Source organism: Dunckerocampus dactyliophorus, chromosome 10 (assembly GCF_027744805.1).
Source record: "Dunckerocampus dactyliophorus isolate RoL2022-P2 chromosome 10, RoL_Ddac_1.1, whole genome shotgun sequence".
In the NCBI taxonomy this organism is placed as follows: domain Eukaryota; kingdom Metazoa; phylum Chordata; class Actinopteri; order Syngnathiformes; family Syngnathidae; genus Dunckerocampus; species Dunckerocampus dactyliophorus.
Window position 1 is genome coordinate 25,630,007 of NC_072828.1, and position 16,140 is coordinate 25,646,146.

A 16,140-nucleotide genomic window follows, 5' to 3' on the forward strand; every position below is an offset into this window, starting at 1 on the left:
TCGTTAACATTTTAATCTTACTTTATAATTATGTATTTATTTCTTATGCGTGTGTGTGTATATGTATAGTGAGAGCCAATTTAACCCGAAGTCAAATTGGTTGTTTGTGACAGCATACTTGGTCAATAAAGCTGATTCTAATTTTGATCAAAGACTCAACTCCCACCTAAAAGCACAATAACGGGATAAATTAAAACATAACCCACATGCTGGGTGGTATGCCATCGATGCCATCTATTCTGGAAAGACAGATCTTCTATTTGATTGGACAGACCCCAACAAACACATCACTGGAAAGCCCAAGATGTCCTCTCCACAGGACAGTAGGCTTTTAATTTTGTTTTGTAATCTTGTGTTTTGCATTCAAAATAAGCCTGTGAAAGGCAATACTAGATGTGAGCCAGAGTCAGTGGGCAAATAGTAAAATCAAAAGTAGGTTTCATTTTCTTCAATACATGTCACATCACTACTACAACTGCAAATTAAGGTTAACATTTTATTTTTGGGATGCTCAAAAATGTACTTAAACTCAGTATTTTCCATTACTTTTTGTACTTTTGCTTTTTTTTTTTTTTACAGATATCCTTCAGACGCTGATTAAAATGGGTCTGAAATGTTTGGCCTGCTGTGTTTTTTCTTGGTTGTAGTTTTACACGCACAGCCTTGAGGTGGATGCGTGTGTAAGGCAGCCATATTGGAACGGTACGTTTGTGACTTATATTGTCTGCAATTCATAAATACATTAGAAGTGAATTTCCTACTATCATATCTTTTTCACGCACCCAACCAATGAAATAACGATTATATATGGAACGTAAGCAACACGTTGGTTTACAAATATTATTACGCTCAGGCACTGCAAATGGCGCCTCTGTCAATATCTTCGTCTTCTATTGGTTGACATTTGAGCATAACTGTACACCATTGGACAGGAATCGTTCGCTTTTCCTTCCTAGCTGAACTACTCTGAGGGCGACCGCTCGACTGGCTGGTCAACAGGTAACCATTGGCGACTCCTGTAAACATGACATATTATCGATTTTACTAAGATTAGCTAACACCGAGAATGTATTTTATGAATCAAAATCAAGTACAGTAGCGGCGCGCTACGCGTCTAGCTAGCTTACTACTCGTCACACTAACCACAAAGTAGATTGGCACGCTCCAACTTAAACCATTAATTGAAGCCATTTCACCATATTATCACTTTCTGAGCTACCACGCATCCATAGCTCTGCTTTACTTACATCATAAAACATTCATTGTTGTAAAATGTGCTTTTGACACTCAGGTGTGAGGACTCGGCAGTACTGACAATGTCCTTCAGAGATTTGAGAAGTAAGCGGTCATCACAACACCATAAGCACCATGTTGACAACACACTTGAACTGGATACACGTGTGCGTTTGTGCAATTTGCTCATCTTTTTACAGATTTTACAGAAATGATGAGGGCGTTGGGCTATCCCCGCTTGATATCGATGGAGAACTTCAGAACACCTAACTTCAACCTGGTGGCAGAAATCATGATATGGCTTGTTAAAAGGTACTCGATCCGTCTACCCAGCCACCCATCAGAAATAATTGGGTTTTGTTTTATGTCATAGATATGAGCCTCAAATGGATATTCCCGCAGATGTGGACACAGAGTCAGACAGAGTATTCTTCATAAAGGCTGTGGCTCAGTTTATGGTATAGTGTGTGCCAATATTGTTGCTTTACACCCATGAGGTACCTGCTCGTCATCTTGCATGTCTGCATGTCCTTCTCCCAAGGCGACTAAAGCTCACATCAAGCTGAACACCAAGCGCCTCTACCAGGCTGATGGCTATGCAGTGAAGGAGATGTTGAAGATCACCTCGGTGCTGTACAGCGCCATGAAGACCAAGCAGATGGGCCTGGAGGACAGAGTGGAGGAGGACAGCAGCAAGTTCAAGTTCGACATTAGCTCACGGGTATGATGCCTGTTTCCCTATATTTAAGATGAAAAAGGTCATTTTTTAAAGTTTTCAGTCTACCGTCCTTGCTGCAGATTTCAGACCTTAAAGAAGCTCGACAGCTGGCATCTGAGGTCACGTCTAAAGGAGCATCTCTGTATGATTTACTGGGCAAGGAGGTGGAACTTAGGGTGAGTGGAAGTCCAGGTGCTTTGAATGAGTCCTTATTGTCTTTTAGAGTGCAAGCTTGTACGTACATGTTTAGGAAAAGAGAACTGCGGCCATTGCAAGACCCCTGGAGATTGATGGCACTGAAAGGGCCCTCAGAGCTGCCATTAAAGAGGCTTTGGTAAATATTCCTCTTGATACCTTTACGTGTTTTGTTTTAAGTTATATTAATACCGCCATACATTTCTTCTTATTAAGGAAACGGTGGAGAAGACCAAAGAAATGTTGAATAATATTGTTTCTGACGAGGCCAGTCTGGATGTCAAGATAGAAAAGAAACAACAGGAACTGGAGAGAAGTCGGAAGAGGCTTCAGACGCTGCAAAGTGTGCGGTGAGTTGATGGTGTTACCACACAAATAATGAATTCAGAGTAGATGGATCTGAATTGTCTAAATGTAATACAGAATAATGATTAAGTTGCAGCTTTGTACTGTACTTGAAATACCCACATTACATTATAACTGCTTGCAAACAACAACAAAGTCTACGTCTGCTGTCTAAGCAACTTTGCTGAGGGTTGCAGGACATTCATGGTCATCATGCAAACAACGAAACATCTTTCGATATTTAGGCGCTAATAGGCCTGTCACGATAAAAACAATTTTGCTGGTCGATAATTGTGCTATAAATTATCAAAGATAATCAATAATGTGTCATGTCACATTTCAGCCACTAGATGGTACTCGAGTGTAGTGTATCTGTGTGAGGCACACAAGCTGCCTACTATAGCATGTAGGAATCGCAGGGCGTCACCACTTCACATACCCTTGGTATCGGGAGCTCGCGCCACCCACCCGGCACTATACATTCACTTCGCCCGATCAAACGCCCAGGCAAGCGCCAAACGCTGGAACGAATGCCCCACAGCACATCCACACTGGAACTGCGGCATTTGGGTTAGAAACTATCGCTTTTGTGCTTTCATTCACATTAGCGTTTGCTTGCTAACTGCTAGCTAGCACTCAATGTATTCAATTGCTACGTAGCTAACCCCCGCCTCCACGTACTGCGACAAAGACGCTGAATAGCTGACAGGAGGCTCACGCTTCCTCTTAATTTGGCTATACAACCAATGCGCTCGGACACAAGCAGAGTGAACCATCTTGTCATCCAGCCTGTGTGCTACAGCAAAACGAGTAAATGGAACAGGCATACGTACATGTCAAATTGTCGACCTCGTTTTTTTTCTATCCTTCGATTAATCGTTTTATCGATTATTGTGACAGGCCTAGGCACTAACAAATAAATATACCGTACCACATAGCCACAATTAGAGGAAGGTTTATACATTGTCAAATATATGTGGTGCATGTGTATTTTATCGGTCATCTGGGTGTTTCACGTTAGTATGAGCTTTAATTCGCTGTGTCACAATCGGGCGTCGCTGATTACCGTGTCTGAAAATCATGGCATGAGCTCCACGCATGGGTGAAAGTATGCGTAGGAATGCACACTTTTGTCCATGTATAATCTTTCCATAAATACTAACGTTTTCCCTGCGATTGGCTGGCGACCACTCCAGGGTGTACCCCGCCTGTCGCCCGAAGTCAGCTGGGATAGACTCCAGCATGCCCGTGCAACCCTAAAGAGGAGAAGCGATTTAGAAAATGGATGGATGGATGGACTAATGTTTTCCATAAAGTCTGCACATTTAACCCCTTTTTTGTGTACGGCAACGTTGGTAAATGAGGCCCCTAGTCTGCCCGAGAATAAAAAGATGTAGCAGGAGGGATCGGTGTTGCCAATCAACGAGGACTCAGACCCCTCTACATTCTGTTTTCAAAAAAACAACTTGCGATAAATCTAGACCTTTTTTCTGGTCTTATTGGACACTTTTTTTGGAGACTAACTAGACCGCTCTGTCTTGCTTGTGACATAAAAAAAAAAATACAAAAAGATGTGACAAAAGAAAGTTCACATGTATTTCTAAACATAAAAAAACACAAAAAGATGTGACAAAAGAAAGTTCACATGTATTTCTAAACATATTTCTTTTGCTTTTCATTGTTTTCCATAAAAAGGACACATGCGTCGTAGCCAATTATGCAAATTAGTTGACGAGGTCATCCACTAATGTCTCTTTTGTCTTCTCACTTGTGTTAGACCAGCGTTCATGGATGAATATGAGAAGATCGAAGAAGAACTTCAAAAGCAATATGAGGTCTATGTGGCAAAGTTTAAGAACCTTTGTTTCCTAGAGTCTCAGCTGGAAGATTATCATCAGCTGGAGCAAGAGAGGTTTGAGGTAGGTTTAAAAGGATGTGATTTTTAACTGGCATCAAAAATAGTGACGGCGATGACCCAAAAAAAAACCCTCAAAGAACTCAAAACAGAATATAAAGGTCTGCTAGTGGGACTTTGGCATGGCACGGCTAGTTAGTATAAGTATTAAAACAGCTGTATGTTGTGAAATGTATTACCATCTGAAACATGTTATGTTACAGTATGTCATATACCTTATTTAATATGCCGGCTAAGTAAAGATTCTCCTGTCTGCTTTACCTCTCACTCGTCTTCTCTATGTTGTCCATTTGTTTTCCATGCAGGAGACGGAGAACACTCTAAGGCTGATGCAGCAAAATCTGAAGGAAGAGGACAGAGATCTCATGAGGAGCTCATGTGAGACCAACAAGAAGACCTCAAATCTTATGTCTATATTTTCACACATACAATATATACAGTGGTGTGGTGTGTTTGTCACACATTTGAGATCATCAAAGAAATGTAAATATTAGTCAGTGACAACACAGCTGAACACAAAATGCTGTTTTTAAAAGAAACTTTTTATTATTAAGGGACAATAAAAATCCAAACCTACATGGCCTTATGTTAAAAAAGTGATTGCCTCCTAAACCTAATAACTGGTTGGGCCACCATTAACAGCAACAACTGCAATTGAGCGATACCAATAACTTGCAATGAGTCTCTTACAACGCTCTGGAGGAATTTTGGCCCTCTCATCTTTGCAGAATTGTTGTAATTCAGCTACACTGGAGGGTTTTCCAGCATGAAGCGCCTTTGTAAGGTCATGCCACAGCATCTCAATAGGATTCAGGTCAGGACTTTGACTAGGCCACTCCAAAGTCTTCACTTTGTTTTTCTTCAGCCATTCAGAGGTGGACTTGCTGGTGTGTTTTGGATCATTGTCCTGCTGCAGAACCCAAGTTGGTTTCAGCTTAAGGTCACCAACAGATGGCCGGGCATTTTCCTCCAGGATTTTTTGGTAGCCAGCAGAATTCATGGTTCCATTTATCAGAGCAAGTCTTCCAGGTCCTGAAGCAGCAAAACCGCCCCAGACCGTCACACTACCACCATCATATTTTACTGTTGGTATGATGTTCTTTTACTGAAATGCAGCATTACTTTTACGCCAGATGTAATGGGACACACACCTTCCAAAAAGTTCAACAAGTATTTCCCCAAAGGTCTTGGGCATCATCAAGATGTTTTCTGGCAAAATTGAGACAAGCCTTTAATGTTTTTGCCGTGTTTTTGTTCAGCAGCCTTGGAACTCTGCCATGCAGGCCGTTTTTGCCCAGTGTCTTTCTTATGGTGGAGTCATGAACACTGACCTTAACTGAGAGAATTGAGGCCTGCAGGTCTTTGGATGTTATTGTGGGGTCTTTTGTGACCTCTTGGATGAGTCGTCGCTGTACTGTTGGGATAATTTTAGTTGGCTGGTCACTCCTGGGAAGGTTCACCGCTGTTCCATGTTTGGCCCATTTATGGATAATGGCTCTCACTGTGGTTCGCTGGCGTCCCAAAGCTTTAGAAATGGCTTTATAACCTTTTCTAGACTGATAGATCTCAATTAGTCTGTTTTTTTCATTTTTATACAGGGCCATGTAGGTTTGGATTTTTTTCTCCCTTAATAAAATGGTTTCATCTAAAAACTGCATTTTGGGTTCAGTTGTGTTGTCATTGACTAATATTTACACTTGTTTGATCTGAAACATTTAAGTGTGACAGACTTGCAAAAAAAGAAATCAGGAAGGAGGCAAACACTTTCTGACACCACTGCAATAGCAAAGAGGACGGCGACTAACATGTTGCTTATATTTATGTTATGAAATGTTTTTCTTGCAGTGAAAAATGTGGACTCTGACATGGATGTTCTTGAGGACGAAGCGGACTTGGACAGTGACTTGGAAGAATCTCGGCCCTCGAATCCACGGCCTACTCGAAATGGCTTGATGGCTGCTAAACACACGAACGATTTGTTCAGTATGTCTCTTTGATTTCAGTGCTGATGACCGTAAATTTCGGACTCTAAAGCCGCTACTTTTTTCACGCGCTTTAAACCCTGCGACTTAAACAATGATGAACTACAGTTCCCATGATGCTTACAGTGTAGATTCAGGAAGTAGCACATTGGCTAGAAGTGGAGCTAATATCCCGTTTTGAAGTCTTATGCAGCAATCGTGTTTTGATATGACAAATCTTAAGTTTGATCAAGTGTAAAATTACTACAGCTTCTGTTTGGACCAAACTGCAATGAGGGAGCGGGGGGGAAAGGCATCTCACGTCTCACTCATCGGCGCTAACGAGTGACACTGGGATCACCGAGTGTAGGTAAAATTGCAAGGTTTATAGTGTGTCTTTCTGTAAAAATATCCCATGTTACAACACGGACACCTGCGGCTTATACACAAGTGCGGCCTCTATTGATGCAACTATTTTTTTTTTATTTTTAATTTTTGGTGGGTGTGGCTTAATAGTACGAAATTTACAGTATTCTGCAGGTCTCGATTTGTAGTGTCCCTAAAATGAAAAGTATTACTAATTGTGACTGTAGTTTGCATTGTGGTAGAACAACATTTTTCACATAAAATGCACAGAATTTTAGGAAAAACTAAGCATCTTTGATACATACAATAATGCATTCATTTCAACCAGTATTACCATTAATATATAACATTTTCCCTCCAGGAAGAGGAGGAACAAGATTCATCGGGAACATGCAAGGTGGCGACAGTGGTGAGGTAAAGGCTGCTTTTATGGAATCCAAAAACAATCTGTACACAGAAAGACTATCTCATCAATCTCTTTGCACTCACCTGTTTATTTAAAGCCAACATTGGCCATTCCCAGAAGGCCAAAACAGAGGGGAAAGGTTTGTGAAGGGTTATCGTCTAGTTAACTGTGTTTTTGTGTATTCAAATTAGAATAATAATCCATCCTGACATTCTATTTTTACTGGAAGACTTCAAGTACTTCCCTGCGATATAGCAATCCCTCGTTCATAGCGGTTGATTGGTTCCAGACCCGACCGCGATAAGTGAATTTTAGCGAAGTGGTATTTATAAATGGAATATTTTCATAGTTATAGCATAGAAAACCTGTGTGTGAACTTCTAAATACGGTTTTAGCAGTATTAGAGCCCTCTAGACATGTAATAACACCCCTATAGTCACCATTACGGTCGTATTAGTAGACATAATACGAGTAAATAAGGCATACAAGACATAAATAAGACTTGTACTCGTGTGTGTTGCTGTAAATGTGTTCCGATGCAAGGGGAGTTGACTGACAAGCGGACAGTGTGTGTTCAGTGTTGTTTCATCTTGGCATGGTTTATGGCCATAACAGTAGCCCGTGTTTTTATTAGGGATTGTGTCTGTTGTGAGATCATTCAAACCTGCAATAAAAGCCTGTTGTTCTGGCGCATTTGTGTTACACCGATCAGGGTAGAATGCTACCTATCATGACAACGTCTTTGAATGTGTCTTCTTAATACCTTATATTTGTATTTTAGTTTGTTCAGACATTTTTATGCTTAAATGCTTAATGTAGGCAAAAATACATACAATTTGCTTAAATGTGTGTATTTTTTGACTATTAATAGGCCGTATTCAACCACAAAACAGCATGATTTATTACTCAATATATTTTTGAAAAACCGTGACAAGAGTAATCCGAAGCGTGAAGTGGCGAGGGATTACTGTATAGATTACTGTCCTCTGAAAATAAGTCAACACAGCCATTATTGTCACACTACTTGGCAACACAAGTGCATACACATCACAGCGAACATGTCCAAACTTTGCCCAAAGTGTCAATATTTAGTGTGAGCGCAATTGGCATCTTGCATACCCCGCCTTCCACTTGAGGATGCCCCACAGGTGCTCCATAGAGTTCAGGTGTTGGGGCATACGGTATTTCATCTGGGAGGTGTTTGGGCTTGTTATTGTGCTGGCAAACTGCCATGTGACCCAGTTTCCCAATGGTGGGTGGGCTGCTTCAGAATGTCATTGTACACGCCGGAAACCATGTTTCCCCTCAATAAACCGCAACTCCCCAGTGCTGGCAGCACTCATGCAGGCCCAGACCATGACAGTACCACCATGTGGAACTGCAAACAACTTGTGTTGCCACCTGCTTCGACAAAAACTCTGTGTTGAGCGATTTTCAGTGGATAGTAGATCTATACTGCTATACAAGCCGTAAGCTTCATTTTTAATGTATATAATAAAATTGTTTGTTTTGGATGGATTGTTCCCTGCCATATAGTGCACCACCCTCTTCCTAGCAATACATAGATTACTAGTACTTTCTGTATTATATTACTTCTATTGTAAATATACAATTGTGAATTTGTGTGATATTTTTTTCTGCCCCCGTTAGTCCGAAGACAGTGAGATTGAGGTGGACGAAGATGACGACGAAGAAGGCGAGGACGAGAGCAAAGCATTGGATGATGACAGTTTGGAAGATCCTGTGTCGAGGGCGACCCGCTCCTCCAGGGGACGCGTGAGACCGCCCCTGTCTGAGGAGAGCGACAACGATTTCTGATTTTTATAAACTTTCACGCACATTTTACATGAACTTTTTCATTTTGTAGCCCGTCATATCTATTCTATTGTAAAATTGTATAGCAGTGAATATAGTAATAATCCATCGCAGGAGCACAGAGCATCCATATACAGGAGAGCTTACATCATGTGAATTTTGAAGTAAAGTCCTCTCTCTACCATCTTCTTGTCTAAAGCTCTTTACTGAAAAGTCATGGCACGGCATCAGTGGAGTAGTATAGTATTTATGCTGTGTCTACTTGATCAAAGCCTAAATAAAATGTATATTTAAGTTTGTGCCCTTGCACACCAAGTACGGAAGTGAGCGCATATATATATATATATATATATATATATATATATATATATATTTTTTTTTTTTTTTTTTTTTGCTGAAGGAATATAACCATGCGTATGTACACACCAATTTCTATGCCAAACAAGGTGTGTCAAGTCCACCTGAGCTGTTGCCCGTGAACTGAATTGTTCGGTTCTTTACCATAAGCCACCTCCAGAGAATTTGGCAGTAAAGTACATGCAACCGGCCCCACAACCACAGACCACCGGTAACCACACCAGCCCCAGGACCTCCACATCCAGCATCTTAACAGTAACTGATGGGTAATTCATACCAAAATCTATATATTGCTGCTTAATTGCAAATGTGCAGTGGTGCACTGTATTGTCCTTTGAGAAGATACTGGAATGAAAATGCCTGCTGAAATTTGAGGGGTGTACTCACTTGTGACATACCATATATCGGGAGATTGAAAAGTACCCGAAGCCAGCTGGGATAGGCTCCAGCATGCCCACACGACCCTAATGAGGAGAAGCGGTATAGAAAATGGATGGATGGATGAAAAGTACAGTGTTGCTATTGCTGGTCGACTGTTTTGGATGGATTTTAACCTGCCATATGGTGTAACGCCCTCTTTCCTGCATAGATTAGTCGTGCTTTCTGATTTTGTGATGGTTTTTCTGCCCCTTATTGTCTGACGAACAAGGTGAGAGGTGAGGACGACAGCAAAGTATCAAGACCTTGTGTCGAGAGCGAGTCGCTCCTCCTGGGCACTCACAAGACTCGACGCCCCCCACTCCCGTTTGACACGAGAGCTCCAGTGACTTTTGATTTACAAACTTTCACACACACTTGACATCAACTTCATCATATTCTAGCCCATGATATCTATTCTGTTGTAAAATTACAGAGCATCCATATACAGTAGTTTATATCGCGAATTTTCCAAATAAAATTTCAGTTTAGTCGTCTGTGTACCATCATCTAATCTAAAGCTCTTTATTGAAAAGCAATGACACCTCGTTATACTTGAACAATAGATCAAAGCCCAACTCCTAGCCAACTAGCCAAATGTAATTAACTTATGTATGGATATTGCTACAAGTATAAATATGTACACACACATTTCCGTGTCAAACAGGTTGTGTTAAAACGTAATCTAGTATATAATCTTTGAGTGTTTCTGTCCCCCAAGTGTGTTTCTAATTTGGAGATTTCTATGATATGCTATGATGCATCAGCATTACAGCCCAGATACGGAAATAGATTGATAGATACATAAAATTAAATAACCAACTACCTTGATTTGTTGCCAGCAGTGGGAAAGATCTGAGGAGATGTGAAACTTCTAGCATTAGTGCCTCAAACCGTGATCATGATATTATCCACCGCCCAAACGTCTTCGCTCTCTGTGACGTGTGTTCTCAGCGTCGACGTTGTTAAAATGATTTATACTGGCTGTGCCAGATACTTCATTACCATGAAAGGAATCACCAAAATGGTTGGGAAAGGTCCGCTGTTTCTTCCAAAATTGAAGGTGTACTATTCTTTTTGACAAGGCTGCTCTTTTATTCTCACTTGGCAAGATTGCCGTAAACCACCAAATTGCCATGTACTGAATATATTTATAAGTAGAAAAGCTACTACACATGGTTTCCAAGAGCTATTATTAATATAAATGACTATCAAAATGTGTGTACTGCGTTCAGAATGACAGGAGCGCAAGTTATTTGATTACGTCATCAGAGTGCGGCGCTAAGTGAAAGGACTGGAGGTGGCGGCGGATGCCTCTTCGTAACAACAACCTACAGTCGTCTAGTTACGACCTGAATTTCGTCTGATACTGGTATGAATCTTCTTAAATTGTATTCATTTTTGGTGTTCCGACGGAACTAATGGGAGATGGATGGGCGGTTTGGTCAATAAACAACGAGCCATGTTTATTTGGCTAACATCGGCTAGCCGTGGGTCCCCCTAAGCAAGCAGAGCTGCTGTCGCTAATTTGGAGAGAAATCATGTATTTATATTTTTATATTGAATTATTCTTTTCGCATCTTTTTGTTAGCTTGTAAATGTGCTGGTTCTATTCTGAAACGACGCAGTTATTGTACCTGGTAGTCCCCCTCCAACCCCTTTTGAACATTTAACTACTGTAAAATGTTAGAAATAGTATTTGTTGTTGTGTAGATATATTCAACTACCCACAAAAGCTAGGAATGTTCAGCGCTGTCACTGTGGCACACGAAGCTCAGTGGCTACTTCCCTCTGAGAAACATCCTGTTGACAGCATGCAATAATGAGGTACCGTTGATCACTTGTTAAGACATTTAAGGTCGATTCATTGGTCACACACCTGTTGTGAATTTTGCCGTTATGCTCCGACGTAGAGATTAGGAAGTTGTGCAAAAAGAATATCCCTAACTTTTCGTGAGATTCGTGTATATGTGAGATCATATACAATGCGATAGTTTTAAAGACACAATTTGAAAGTGATTACATTAATCTGGGGGGAAAAAAAGTCACAGTCTCTCATGATGAAGTTATTTCCTCTTTCTTGTCAGCGGAACAGCGGCTGTTGGGATGCCGAAGAAGTTCCAGGGTGAGAACTCCAAGGCGGCCACGGCCAGAGCCCGCAAGGCGGAGGCCAAGGCAGTAGCTGACGCCCGCAAGAAGCAGGAGGAGGACGATGCTCTGTGGCAGGAAACTGACAAACATGTACTCAAAAAAGAGCAGAGAAAGGTAGGCGCCGTCTCCAAACTCATGTTTAAAATCCCCAATCCGTACTTCAGTTTGGCTTCAAGTCGTTGCAGTTCCATGGATCAGCTGTACTTGATATTGAACTCTATGATCGTATACAACTGGTATGGACTAAGACAAGGGTGTCCAAAGTTAAATGAATTTTCATTACACTAGGTCCCCAACTTACGAACACCCGACTAGCGAACATCCGCGGATACGAACACAAGCCAACTAGTCTATATTTTATTTTATTTTGCCTTGTAGTTGCTCAATCAGTATTTATACTGCTACTGTACATGCTTGACCAGTCGAGGGCACTGTGACACGGCTAATGGGACCAACAGAGGCAGCGTTAGAGCTAATGGGACCAACAGAGGAAGAGTTAGACGCTGGGGAGATAAAGCTAAATGGAAAGCTAAATTATACAACCTGGACAGAGCGTGTGATTAAAGTTTATGAAGCGTTAATAGGCCTGCTTAATTCTACACCACCCACAGAACACTACCTCTTTTTAGAAGAGTCTAACGACGACGACGATTTGTCCTTTTTTTCAATATCTCCTCCTCCTCCTCCACCACAACGACGTATGCTCGGCCACTCCTCTTCAAAGGTAAATAACATTTATCATTACGTATTATTATATCACTTTTATTATTGTTTATTATTGTCATACACATATACTGTATATGTATATACGTACATGTAGTACCTATATAATTGCTAATATTACCTTTTCCCAGACTTAAGAACAATTCGACATAAGAACGGTCGTCTGGAACCAATTGTGTTCGTAAGTTGGGGACCTACTGTATTTTATGTTACATTTTTATATTTGTAGTTAGAGCATGGAAAGCCTGTTTACAACCTTCTAAATAACGTTTTTAACATTATTAGAGCCCTCTGGACTTTAAATAACACCCCTATAGTCAACTTTACACTTGTATTACCCAATATAGATCGTATACCTTTATGATAGAAAATAAGGCATTAGACATAAAAAAGACACAACATAGACTGACACATTTGCATTGGGAGAGTTCCTTGTTTTTTGTGGACAGTGTACTTCCTGGTTTTTAGTGTCTTATAAATGTAACATTACTGACACCTAGTGTCCTGTGAAGAATGCTACATCTCACGTCTTTGAATGTGTCATCTGAATGCCTTATATTTCTGTTTTCATTCATTTGGCCATTTCCTATGCTTGGAAATGCTTAATTTAGGCCAAGAATAGATCCGATTTGCTTCAATATGCATATTTTCTGTAAGTATGAAGACCCTTTTCTACCTTTTGTAGGACGACAAGGAGAAGAGAAGGATGGAGATGTTGGAAAGGAAAAAGGAGACCCAGCGACTTCTGGATGAGGAGAACGCCAAACTGAAAGGCAAGTCCCAGAAGGATGGCGGAAGCGGTGGAAAAGTGACTCGGGCACAGATTGAGGAGGCCATTCAGAACGTGCAGCAGCCTCAGGAGTTCAAGCCAAAACGTAAGCATCAAGACGATGATGTTGTTAAAATTCTAGGCGGCACAGGCTTCATCAGCCTAACACTTTGAAATGATGAATTCCAGAGAAGAGTCATCTGGAGGCTCCACTGGAAGAAAACGTGAACAGAATTCTCATAGAGGAAGGATCGGTGGAAGCAAGAACAATAGAAGATGCCATTGCTGTGCTCAGGTACCCATCATTCCTTCTCATGCGGTCAGGGGTAGGCACCCTACTCTGGTTTGAAGCCACGTTCTCTTCTCTTATTGGTCAGAGGCGCACACAAAGACATGAACAGGAAAAAACAGGTGTGCTTCAAAATGAAAATCAAGTGTCAAAACGCACAAAAACAAACTAAATCCACGTTACGCTTGCTCGTGTGTTGTGACATGCACGAGCAACAATTAATCAATTATCCAATTCATTGACAACTATTTTGGTGTTAGATTTATTTTATTTAAAAATGTAAATATTCTCTTACATCGGTTTCTCAAATGTAAATATTTTTTTAATGTAGTCGTCTATGAAAGCAGACCTGTTACCTTTTTGTTTTAGGCAAAACAAGACACACATCAGCTTTGACTTTGGGAAACAGTGATGGACATTTTTGCCTATTTTCTGATATGTTGAGGGCCAAACACTAACTGTTTGTGTTTGGTTCATATTGATTTGGTTCGTCTAGGGCCTAACCAGTTACTTGATTAATCGAAACAACGAGCTTCAGATTAATCGACTTAGAAAATAATTGTTAGTTGCCGCCCTACACAATTGTAACGTAGTTGTGATGTAATTATGCAGTCACTTACCCGTTATTAATGATCACCACCACCGTTGCACATAGAAATAAACTCTTACAACTAGAAATAATCCACAAATTCAGGAAAATTGCAGTACAGTCGTCAATCGCCACTTCGCAGTTCAAATTTCGTGGCTTCACTCTTTCACAGTTTTTCAAAAAAATATTTATTAATAAATAATGCTGTTCCGTGGTTGAATGTGGTCCTGTCCGACACTCACTCTCCTTCCCTGGGGAACACATACAAGATTTGAGTCTTATTTATTCTTAGTGTGCCTACTATATCAAGTAATACGAGTGTAAAGGCAACTATAGGGGTGTTCCTGTCTAGAGGGCTCTAATAATGTTAAAAACCCTATTTAGAAGGTCGTAAACAGGTTTTCAATGCTCTAACTACGGGAATATTCCATTTATAGATAATGAATGCTATTTTGTGGACATTTTCTTATCATACTCGGGTCTGGAACCAATTGACCATGATAAATGAGGGATGACTGTAATACAGCAAGTATGGTACAGCAGAACCTGTCTAAGTCGACACCCCTCAGGCTGGGTGAGTGACGTTGACAATACTGACAATAAAGCTTTGTACATGCGCAAATCTCTTTTTGGGTGCATTTTGTTAGGTGCTGTGGTAGAATCCAGGTTAATACTGCCATTCTTTTATTTTGCCGTGTATCGAGACAGTCATTGCTGTTGTCATTTCATGCTGCTTTCAAGTTCACAGTACTACAACACATGTCGCCATAAAAGGACTGATTTTCCTCAGAAATGCCCCCGTTTGGCCCTCAAATTTTATGTTGACGTCGGCTTGAAATGGACTGTAGCGTAGTATGAGTGCAGGCCACCACGGGAGGAAAGAAGACTCAAGTCTTGCACAGTATAAGCACGCCCTTTAGACTCACAGTTCCCCAAAGCATGTTTGATGTTGCAAACTCTCCTGTCTTCCAGCGTGGTGCCTGAGGACCTGGATCGCCATCCTGAGCGCAGGCTGAAAGCCGCTTTCGCTTCCTTCGAGGAAGCCAACATGCCTCGCTTAAAGATGGAAAACCCCAACATGAGATTGTCTCAGCTGAAGCAGCAGCTGAAGAAAGAGTGGACAAAGGCCCCCGAAAACCCCCTGAATCAAAAGTTTGCTGTGTACAACGCAAAGTGAAGGCACCCCCCCACATTAGTACTTGCAAACAACATATATTGGATATTTAATTCATCCAAAATTAATTGTTACTCCTGATACAGTATCTCCTGCTAGAGGACTCGGTTTCCTAACAGGGCATCTTATACATGAAATGACATCATGGCATCATTTTCTCAAGCTTACTTGGACAGATTGGAGTTCAAATGTTTCCATACTAATTTATTAAAGTTAATCATCCAGTGACAAACATATTAAAATCTTCTAAGTTCATCATTCAATTTACAGGTGAGGTCTAATTGTGCATTGCATATATCAGACACCTCACCATTCTCGCGTACCGTTATGTTTCCCTCCCACCCCGCCTTACAGTTTAATGTGACCATGTGTCGGAGTGGCTGAATTCAGCTTCCCTTATCTCCTCCACCAGACTGTGTGGCCATTAGTTTGCTGTGATTTTTTATTTTTTTTTATTCGTATTGCCCTCACAAATTAGGAGACAAGTGGATGGGGACATCTGAGGTAAACCCATTCAAAGTGTGGACACACTGGCTGAGCTACCGATGATTTCCTTTCTCATTAAATGCAAAATGTAATAACTCATGTGGACGTGCCATCATCTAATTTGCCTGAAAATGATGTGTCCTATGCAGCCAATCTTAAAAATATATATATGTATACATATATATATAAATCTCATGTTTTGTTTCTCAATGTGTTTTATATAATTTGTTT

General features: G+C 40.8%; 2 protein-coding genes and 1 long non-coding RNA gene across 4 annotated transcripts; 2 read left to right on the forward strand and 1 right to left on the reverse strand.

Moving 5' to 3' along the window:
- Positions 1-921: 921 nt before the first annotated feature.
- cluap1 (clusterin associated protein 1) lies at positions 922-9,130 on the forward strand. Of its 2 annotated transcripts, XM_054790607.1 has the most exons (14): positions 922-999; positions 1,292-1,338; positions 1,434-1,545; positions 1,607-1,691; positions 1,775-1,954; positions 2,032-2,127; positions 2,202-2,285; positions 2,363-2,496; positions 4,269-4,410; positions 4,712-4,784; positions 6,252-6,389; positions 7,095-7,147; positions 7,237-7,278; positions 8,790-9,130. In XM_054790607.1, exons 2-14 carry the CDS (start codon positions 1,317-1,319, stop codon positions 8,955-8,957), a joined length of 1,329 nt encoding a protein of 442 aa, XP_054646582.1. In that variant the 5' UTR covers positions 922-999; positions 1,292-1,316; the 3' UTR covers positions 8,958-9,130. The 2 variants fall into 2 exon arrangements, with proteins under 2 accessions (XP_054646582.1, XP_054646584.1); XM_054790609.1 differs by lacking the exon at positions 7,237-7,278.
- On the reverse strand, positions 1,774-3,749 carry LOC129189189 (uncharacterized). Its single transcript, XR_008572752.1, has 2 exons — positions 3,655-3,749; positions 1,774-1,897 (listed from the first exon to the last, which is right to left on the reverse strand). It is a non-coding gene; the product is annotated as an uncharacterized LOC129189189 (long non-coding RNA).
- A 1,862-nt stretch (positions 9,131-10,992) lies between the features above and the next one.
- ccdc124 (coiled-coil domain containing 124) lies at positions 10,993-16,119 on the forward strand. Its single transcript, XM_054790542.1, has 5 exons — positions 10,993-11,100; positions 11,816-11,993; positions 13,288-13,477; positions 13,561-13,666; positions 15,222-16,119. Exons 2-5 carry the CDS (start codon positions 11,835-11,837, stop codon positions 15,424-15,426), a joined length of 660 nt encoding a protein of 219 aa, XP_054646517.1. The 5' UTR covers positions 10,993-11,100; positions 11,816-11,834; the 3' UTR covers positions 15,427-16,119.
- The last annotated feature ends 21 nt before the right edge of the window (positions 16,120-16,140 follow it).